The sequence below is a fragment of the Saimiri boliviensis genome, chromosome 4, assembly GCF_048565385.1.
Source record: "Saimiri boliviensis isolate mSaiBol1 chromosome 4, mSaiBol1.pri, whole genome shotgun sequence".
Classification (NCBI taxonomy): domain Eukaryota; kingdom Metazoa; phylum Chordata; class Mammalia; order Primates; family Cebidae; genus Saimiri; species Saimiri boliviensis.
In genome coordinates this window covers 79,642,221-79,651,878 of record NC_133452.1, presented here as the reverse complement: position 1 = coordinate 79,651,878, position 9,658 = coordinate 79,642,221, and the positions used below count along the sequence as shown (strand labels likewise).

General features: G+C 47.0%; 1 protein-coding gene across 1 annotated transcript; it reads left to right on the top strand.

Annotated features, from left to right (window-relative positions):
* Positions 1–335: 335 nt before the first annotated feature.
* Positions 336–8,335, top strand: PNRC1 (proline rich nuclear receptor coactivator 1). The gene is made up of 2 exons (XM_003922939.4): positions 336–1,042; positions 3,494–8,335. The coding sequence occupies exons 1-2, from the start codon at positions 503–505 to the stop codon at positions 3,935–3,937; spliced, it is 984 nt and encodes a 327-aa protein (XP_003922988.1). The 5' UTR covers positions 336–502; the 3' UTR covers positions 3,938–8,335.
* The last annotated feature ends 1,323 nt before the right edge of the window (positions 8,336–9,658 follow it).

Genomic DNA, 9,658 nt, shown 5'->3' with positions numbered 1-9,658 from the left:
GTCCCCTCCCTTCCCCACCCCCATCAACAAACCCCCCCGGGACATTTCAGTCCCACCACTCTTTAGCCAGGCGAGGCGCGAGGGCGTGCTGGGGAGGGGTAAGGAGGGTGGGGCGGAAACCCAACTTCATTGTTCGCGGGACCGACTTTTCCCGAAAGAGCCCGCTGGCAGCGCCTGCGCAATGCGCGCTCTTTGTGCCAGGCTGCAGCAAGCTGGTTGTTTGTGTGTCTACCCCAAGCGGCGGAGGCGGGGCGGGGGCGTGGCCTGCACCGTCGCATTCTGATTGGGCTTTCTCAGGGAGGTGGGCGGGCATGGGGCGGAGCTTCTGATAACAACACTCAGAGCTGGGGCTGTGGCTATTTGTTGCTGCGCCGCCGCCGCCGCCCGAGTCATGTTCCGCGATCTTCTCTGGCTCTCCTAGCAGCATCCGTCGCCGCTACCCCGTATTCACAGGCTTCACCTTCTTTTCTCCTCGTTGCTGAGCGACAAGCTTCTTAGCGCTATGACCGTCGTCTCCGTCCCGCAGCGGGAGCCGCTCGTCCTGGGTGGCCGCCTTGCGCCGCTTGGCTTTTCCTCCCGCGGTTACTTCGGGGCCCTCCCCATGGTGACCACGGCTCCGCCGCCTTTACCCCGGATCCCGGATCCTCGGGCACTGCCCCCGACCCTTTTCCTCCCTCACTTCTTAGGGGGAGATGGTCCGTGTCTGACCCCCCAGCCTCGCGCTCCAGCAGCTCTGCCCAACCGCAGCCTCGCCGCGGCTGGAGGCACCCCTCGGGCAGCGCCGAAGAAGCGGCGAAAGAAGAAGGTGCTGGCCAGCCCTGCAGGGCAGCTGCCCAGCCGCTTCCACCAGTACCAGCAGCACCGGCCGAGTCTGGAGGGCGGCCGGAGCCCGGCGACGGGCCCGAGCAGAGCGCAGGAGATCCCGGGCCCGGCCGCCGTCTTAGCCCCGAGTCCTGCAGCCGCAACCCGCACGGAAGGAGCCAGCCCCGACCTTGCCCCGGTGCGGCCCGCGGCGCGCGACCAACCCCCACTCAGGAAAGAGGTAAGGGTCGCCGGGGGCCGTTGAGGAGTCGGGCCCTTAGACGGTCGTGGCGGAGCTCTGGGGCTGCAGGCCCTGCACCCGGGGGTGTCGGGCGGGTGGGGGCGGGGTGGGGGGAGGCTGTTTACTCGGGAGGGAAGTTTCCGTGACGCCCGCTCCAGTCTTGCTTTGGGGGAAGAAGGGGGAAGGGGAGGCATGCGCTGGCGCTTGTGATTGGCTCCCAGGAGTCGGCCAATGAGAAGCGCCGCTGCGCCCCAGCAACAGCCCCGATTTAGAAGGCTGGCGGCGTTCCAGGGGGTTTCGGCGTTCCGGGCGCTCAGCAGGGTGGGGGCAGGGACGGGGCCCGCGGGAGGGCTGACGTCAGCGCGCGCTACGTGCCCGACGCTCCTGCGCCCATGAAGGAGGCGAGGCAGGGTGGGGGAGGCGAGGCAGGGTGGGGGCGGCGGGCGAAGAAAGGGGCCCAGCCTTTGGCTTCCCGGGTGTCGGGAGCCCCAGTCCTAGTCAGTGAAGCGCGGAGACGGTCTCTAAGGTCCCACCATTGGGGGTGGCGTGGGCTCCGAGCGGCTCGGTTTCGGTTGGTTGGAGCCGTGCCGAAATGTGAGGTGCCCGGTGTGGGACGCGCAGTCCAACCGGGGCTCTGCCGGCCGCGGGCCTGACCTACTTAGTGGTTCTAAGTTACGGGTTGGCAGGAGCCGCCCAAAACTGCTGTGATGACGGTTGCCACTGTGTACTTCGTGCTAGTGTGTCCAGAGTAAGTTTTCAGAAGTTAGCGATTGAATTGACTTCGGCTGTGTGATTGCAGTGCTATTGGATTAGGACAAAATGGGTAGAAGTTTAAATGGGATTAAGCCTACGAAATGATTTCAAAGTCTTGCCAAATAACGTTTGATGGACTTAAATGACTTACTCTTTTCGTAATAAAATCAAGTTTCCACTATTTAGTGAATGTTGCGTTGAATTAGAGATTCGTTTATCTAGCTGTGCCCTTGGGCACACGGCGTTGTGTGTGTGGGTTTTTTTTGTTTGTTTGTTTGTTTGTTTGTTTTTTGGTGCCGTGGCTGGGATCACTGCGTTTCTTTAAATATGTTCTCATATATCTCCCAAGTTTTAAAATTCCACGGCTTTTGAAATATCCGTGACTATCTAAAAGCTTACGTGCTTGTTTTCCTGGCCTGTTTTCTGGAACAGGTATTAACCAGGGACCTCTGTTGGCAGTGAGCCCTGTTGACGTGGAAAGTTAACTTGTGCTCTACTTTCTTGGCGTGCCTTGTTTACTACTGCGTTGCAAGTGTTGGTATTGTGGTGATCTACTAGATTACTTTATGGTTTTCCATGTGTTCAAGACTTCCTGTAAGTATCCTTAAGTTAGGAAAATGATCAGTGAAGCAGTGTTCTTGAAACAGTTACTAAACCAGAGAGTAGGAGGTACGCAGCAAACATTGTTTCTGGCACGGCTATCTGGAAGAGAGCTATTAGTCTTCCTTAGAGTTGTTGAAAGGTGGACTTCAGTTATTTCATACTTTTTCCGCCTCCCAGGTGTCCGGGAGCCCCAGTCCTAGTCTGTGAAAAGTCCCATTTGTGAATGATCCCGTTTGACATTCTAGAATTTGCTTACGTTGCATACTAGTAACTAGCAGTAGTGATTAACGGTATTTTTAGTGGCGAACAAGATTGGATCTAAAAGTAAAGGGAAATTTAAGGTTTTGTTTTTTTACTCGAGAGAGGGTCTGTCTCTTGCACTCCAAGCTGGAGTCCAGTGGCATGATCTCTGCTCACTGGAGCTTCCTTCTCCCAGGCTAAAGGGATCCTCCTGCCTTAGCCAGCCTCCCCAGCCTCCCGAGGCGCGGAAGGGATCCCGCCTAATTTTTGAACTGTCGACGTGGGATGGGGCTTTCCTATGTTGCCCCTGCTGGTCTTGGAACTCCTTTGAACTCAAGCGATCCACTTGCTGACCTCTCAAAATGCTGGGATTACAGGCGTAAGCCACCATGCCCAACTAAAGTTTTTATAATTTCAGCGTTTATTTTAGATCCAGGAGGTACCTGTGCAGGTTTGTTACATGGGTATATTTCATGATGCTGAGGTTTGGAGTATGAATGATCTCATCACAGGTAGTGAGCACAATACCCAATAGGTAATTTTTCAGCCCTTGCTCCCCTCTGTTTCCCATCTAGTAGTGCCTAGTGTCTGTCGTTCCCCACTTTATATTCATGTTGTACCCAGTGTTTAGCTCTCAAATTCACTTACAAGTGAGAACTTGTGGTATTTGGTTTTCTGCTTCTGCATAAATTCGCTCATGATAATGGCCCCCAGCTACATGTGTTGCTACAAAGAATATGATTTTGTTCTTTTCTGTGGCTGTGGTCAAACTTAAAAAAAAAAAAATATGGGGTATGAGGTTCATAAAATTTTTATCTGGGAATTATATTTACTTTTGTGTTCTTGTCTTTGTAGGTTTTAAAATCAAAGATGGGAAAATCGGAGAAAATTGCCCTTCCCCACGGCCAGCTTGTTCATGGTATACACTTGTATGAACAACCAAAGATAAACAGACAGAAAAGCAAATATAATTTGCCACTAACCAAGATCACCTCTGCAAAGAGAAATGAAAACAGCTTTTGGCAGGATTCTGTTTCATCTGACAGAATTCAGAAGCAGGAAAAAAAGCCTTTTAAAAATACCGAGAACATTAAAAATACGCATTTGAAGAAATCAGCATTTCTAACTGAAGTTAGCCAAAAGGAAAATTATGCTGGGGCAAAGTTTAGTGATCCACCTTCTCCTAGTGTTCTTCCAAAGCCTCCTAGTCACTGGATGGGAAGCACTGTTGAAAATTCCAACCAAAACAGGGAGCTGATGGCAGTACACTTAAAAACGCTCCTGAAAGTTCAATCTTAGATTTCAGATTTCAGTATGTGTGTAAAGGATGAGTTTTCCCATATCCCTGGACTCTTGAGAAAATTGGTACAGAAATGGAAATTTGCCTTGTTGCAGCACACAAGTGCAAAAGATGAGTTTGAAAAAATCACAAACAGCTTGTATTATATTTTATATTTTGTAAATACTGTATACCATGTATTATGTGTATATTGTTCATATTTGAGAGGTATATTATAGTTTTGTTATGAAAGTATGTATTTTGCCCTGCCCACATTGCAGGTGTTTTGTACATATACAACGGAGAAATTTTAAGTGTGTGCTAAGGCACAGGGAAGACTGATTTATTTGCACAAGGTACTGAGATTTTTTTCAAGAAACAGCTGCCAGATCTCAAGGTGAAGACCTAAATGTGAACAGTTTACTAATGCACTACTGAATCTAAATCTGTGGCACAATCAATGTTAGCATGGGGTTTGTTGCTCTAAATTGATTTCTAATCTGAAATTACTGGAAAACTCTTATTCCCATTTTTGCCAAACTCATTTTCTGGTTTTTGGTATATATCCATTCCAGCTTGCCTCTAATTTTAATGCCAACAAAATTGGTTGTAATCAAATTTTAAAATAATAATAATTTGGCCCCCCCTTTTAAAATAGTCTTGACTCTTTGTGTGTGACTGTTTCTCGTGTTTGAATGTGTGGATGGATTTTAACTTACATATTACCGGCTGAGTGTGAGGCACTGTACTGGCCATACTGTACATTTTCGTAGCAGAGCAGCCTTGAGGTTTTTGGGCATATTACTCGACTACTAGGGCAGGAGGGTCTCCTGAGCCTGAGAGGTGGAGGTTGCAGTGAGCCAGGATCAGGCCATTGGACTCCAGCCTGGTTAACAGACCCCATTTCAAATAAAAAAGGCCAAGAGGAAGAAGTAAGGGAGACAGAGTTTGAGGGGGAATGTTAAACAATCATGTCAAGGAAAGAAGATTGAAGATACAAAGGAATTCTGTTGTTTGAATCACCATTCCTTCCTTACAAATGCAGATACAGACTTTCCTCACAAGTGGATGAGAGGCTCATTTAGAAGTTTGAAGATGCCCCAATTTTTAGGAACCGATTTTTAGCTTTTTAGTAATGTGTTGTAAATATTAATACTAATGACTGACTTCAGTGAGTTGTGACATCTCAGTCAGATCAGTCTGTGATTCTAGAAAGGGACACATACCCAGGTTTTAACAACACATTTTTGCACAGGGCTATAAAAATCGCTATACAATGTAAGAGTCCGACTGCCTCAACCACCCTTACCTTGTCCAACATTTCTCAGCTCTTGTCATTTTGAGCAGTATGTCTGCAATTCAATGTGTGGGGCTTAAGTGTGGATAAATGGCAGAGCTGAAAGTTTAGGTGGGATGGGGAGAAAACCCAAGTACAACTAAAATACCAACTATATTTCCCCACTCCACAACAAATCCCTGAAGAAATAGACAGTTTCTTAGGGAGAAGGCATTAATTTTGGTGAGAAGGAATTTCCTCTTTAGCAATCTTAACACTTCAGAAAGTAACATTGAGTTGAACCTTAAAAGATCAGTATTTGATTTAAAAAAGGGAAAATAATTGTGAGAGGTAAATCTGAGCAGATGGTAGTGTGAAAAGATGTATGATGCTGTAATCACAGCACTTTGCGGGGCTGAGGTGGGCAGATCACCTGAGGTCAGGAGTTCAAGACCAGCCTGGCCAGCATGGCCAACATGGTGAAACCCTGTCTCTAATAAAAATTAGAAAAAATTAGCCGGGCATGTTAGTGCGTGCCTGTAATTCCAGCTACTTGGGGAGGCTGAGGCAGGAGAATTGCGTGAACCCAGGAGGTGGAGGTTGCAGTGAGCTGAGATCAGGCCACTACATTTCAGCCTGGACGACAAGTAAAACTGTCTCAAAAAAGGATGTACAGTGTCCGGTAGCTTAAGTGCGAGGAAGGGAGGGAAGTTTTTAAAAGGTGTATTGGGGTAAGAATATGAAGGGCCTTCAGTGTCATGTCGAAGAGCTTCAACTTTATTCTGTAAGCATGGCAGTCCTCAAAGGTTTGAGTAAGGGAATGGAATTCTTGCTTCAAATAAAATGTAGAAATAAGTTGGACAGCTTGGTAAAGCAAAGCTTGAAACAAAGACTACTTAGGCGAGAGGTTACATTAGTAGCTCAACAGAGAAAAGGGCCTAAAGGGCAGTATCAGAGGCGTGGTCTTATTTGGGGGAGTGTTGTAGAGGTAGAATTAAGGATTGAGCATCTGAATAGAGGGTAAGGAAAAAATTAAAAATTGAGCAACTCAGGATAAAGCTATAAATTGGGGAGTTGCAGGGGAGTCAGAATTATAAACAGTGGTCATTTTGATTTGGCATGTGAAACTTTGGAGTGCCTCTAGGACATCCATGTGGAAAGGCACAGCAAGTAGTAGATAGATCGAGCTATGGCTTTGGTAAATAGTGTACAAAGCAGTAATTACAACAGGGAAATGGAAGTGGAATATTTTGTGTTTCTATGTCCTCTCCATTTTCTCCCATAAGATTTAATGCTTCTAGGCCAGGTGCAGTGGCTCACGCCTATGATCCTAGCACTTCGGGAGGTAGAGGGGTGCAGATCGCTTGAGCCCAGGAGTTTGAGACTAGCCCGGGTGGCATAAGGAAACCTTGTCTTTACTAAAAATATGTATGAAAATTAGCCAGGTGTGGTATATGCCTGTGTTCCAAGCTACTTGGGAGGCAGAGGCAGGAGGACCCCTTCACTTGGGGAGGCAGAGGTTGCAGTGAGCCGAGATCTCACCACTGCACTCCAGCCTGGGTGACAAAGCTAGACTCCCTGTCTCAAAAAAAAAAAAAAAGAAAAGAAAAAATTAATGCTTTACTAGTAGTCTTGACCTCATCCTCTCACCCTCCTATGGACTGTCAACTTGACTGTGATAGTAAATTAGTTGCTGAATTAGAATTTCCTCATGAAACTTATACAGAGGCTGTTTTTTTCCTACCTCTAAAATTAGTCTATGTTAACAGACAGTTACAATTTAAATTCTGAATTCTGATAGCAGGGGCCCAGTTAGTGAAAAGGGGGAATAAAGTTTCCTTCCTTTTCTATGATTTGAAATCAGGTGAAACTGATCTTTCGTAGCTCATCATCTTTTCTTGCACCTCTCTCATCTCCTAATAAGCCCCCTCATCTTATTGCAGGATAAACTATCCTTTGTTTTCATGGTAGAAGGAAATTTATATACAATTGATGTCTCCTTCAGTTGAAGGAATCAAGTATTTTTTTTTTTTTTTTTTTGAGACTGAGTTTCGCTCTTGTTACCCAGGCTGGAGTGTGATCTCGGCTCACCGCAACCTCCGCCTCCTGGGTTCAGGCAATTCTTCTGCCTCAGCCTCCTGAGTAGCTGGGATCACAGGCACGCGCCACCATGCCCAGCTAATTTTTTGTATTTTTAGTAGAGACGGGGTTTCACCATGTTGACCAGGATGGTCTTGATCTCTTGACCTTGTGATCCACCCACCTCAGCCTCCCAAAGTGCTGGCATTACAGGCTTGAGCCACCGCGCCTGGCGAATCAAGTATATTTATGTATCCTTGGGTATGAAAGGCTATTTTTGTTTCTGTTTTATTTTATTTATTTATTTGAGACAGTCTCGCTCTGTTGCCCAGGCTGGAGTGCAGTGGAATAATCTCGGCTCACCGCAACCTCCACCTCCAGATTGCCTCTGCATTTCAGCCTGGGCAACAAGAGTGAAACTACATCTCAAAAAAAAAAAAAAAAAAAAAGGATGTACAATGTCCAGTAGTTTAAGATAAGTGAATTCTCCTGCCTTAGCCTCCCTAGTATCTGGGACTTCAGGCACGTCCCACCACACCTGGCTTACTTTCTGTGTTTTTAGTAGATGGTCTCGATCTCCTGACCTCGTGATCTGCCCGCCTTCAGCCTCCCAGAGTGTTGGCATTACAGGCATGAGCCACCACGCTTGGCCTACGTTCAAATTTTTGAAGAACATTGGTAAACTAAATACATTTTAACATCACAGAATTGCCTTGCTGACCATCTGATCCCTGGCTACCTCCTCCAAGTTGTTTTCTCATTGCTGTACTTCTTTCCTTCTGAATCCAGAAATCTCCTAGAAACTGTTCCAAATGGGAAAAGAAGGTATGCTTGTATTGTGAGATGAGATGGTGGAGGAGGCAGAATTGTGTAAACACAAATTATATGTAACTCAGGAACTACTTGTCTGGTTAACTTGAATTATAAAAAGTTCAAATTCAGTAACAATTTAAGATTTATAAAAGGTGTTGAGGCTGGGCGCAGTGGCTCACGCCTGTAATCCAAGCACTTTTGAGGTCGGGAGTTCAACACAGCCTAACCAACATGGTGAAACTCCATCTTTTTTTTTTTTTTTTTTTTTTTTTTTTTTTTTTTTTTTTGAGAAGGAGTTTCGCTCTTGTTACCCAGGCTGGAGTGCAATGGCGCGATCCCGGCTCACCGCAACCTCCGCCTCCTGGGCTCAGGCAATTCTCCTGCCTCAGCCTCCTGAGTAGCTTGGATTACAGGCATATGCCACCATGCCCAGCTACTTTTTTGAATTTTTAGTAGAGACGGGGTTTCACCATGTTGACCAGGATGGTCTCGATCTCTTGACCTTGTGATCCACCCGCCTCGGCCTCCCACAGTGCTGGGATTACAGGCTTGAGCCACCGCGCCCGGCCGAAACTCCATCTTTTAAAAAAAAAAAAAAAGGTGTTGAATTTACTGAAGGTCCACTGTTAAGATTTTAGAATTCATTTTCTTTTCTTTTTTTTTTTTTTTTGAGACGGAGTTTCGCTCTTGTTACCCAGGCTGGAGTGCAATGGCGCGATCTCGGCTCACTGCAACCTCTGCTTCCTGGGTTCAGGCAATTCTCCTGCCTCAGCCTCCTTAGTAGCTGGGATTACAGGCACGAGCCACCATGCCCAGCTAATTTTTTTTTTTTTTTTTTTTTTTGTATTTTTAGTAGAGACGGGGTTTCACCATGTTGACCAGGATGGTCTCGATCTCTTGACCTCGTGATCCACCCGCCTCGGCCTCCCAAAGTGCTGGGATTACAGGCTTGAGTCACCACGCCCGGCCTCCTTTTTTTATATTTTTAACTGCAATAGAGAAAGGTAGAGTTTGTTAATCTGACTTTGTCAAATCAAATTCACAAATGTGTTCTTGGCATCTTGGCAGCTTAGGATCTTGGGCAAGAGATGGCAAGTAGAAATGTGATCTTTACTCTTTTGTTTTTTTTTTTTTTTTGAGATGGAGTTTCGCTCTTGTTACCCAGGCTGGAGTGCAATGGTGCGATCTCGGCTCACCGCAACCTCCGCCTCCTGGGTTCAGGCAATTCTCCTGCCTCAGCCTCCTGAGTAGCTGGGACTACAGGCACGAGCCACCATGCCCAGCTAATTTTTTGTATTTTTAGTAGAGACGGGGTTTCACCATGTTTACCAGGATGGTCTCGATCTCTTGACCTCGTGATCCACCCCCCTCGGCCTCCCAAAGTGCTGGGATTACAGACGTGAGCCACTGCACCCGGCTGTTTTCTTTTTTTGAAGACAGAGTCTCGCTCTGTCACCCAGGCTGGAGTGCAGTAGTGCAATCTTGGCTCAATGCAACCTCCTGGGTTCAACCGATTCTGCCTCAGCTTCCCAAGCAGCTGGGACTACAGGTACATGCCATTCTGCTTGGCTAA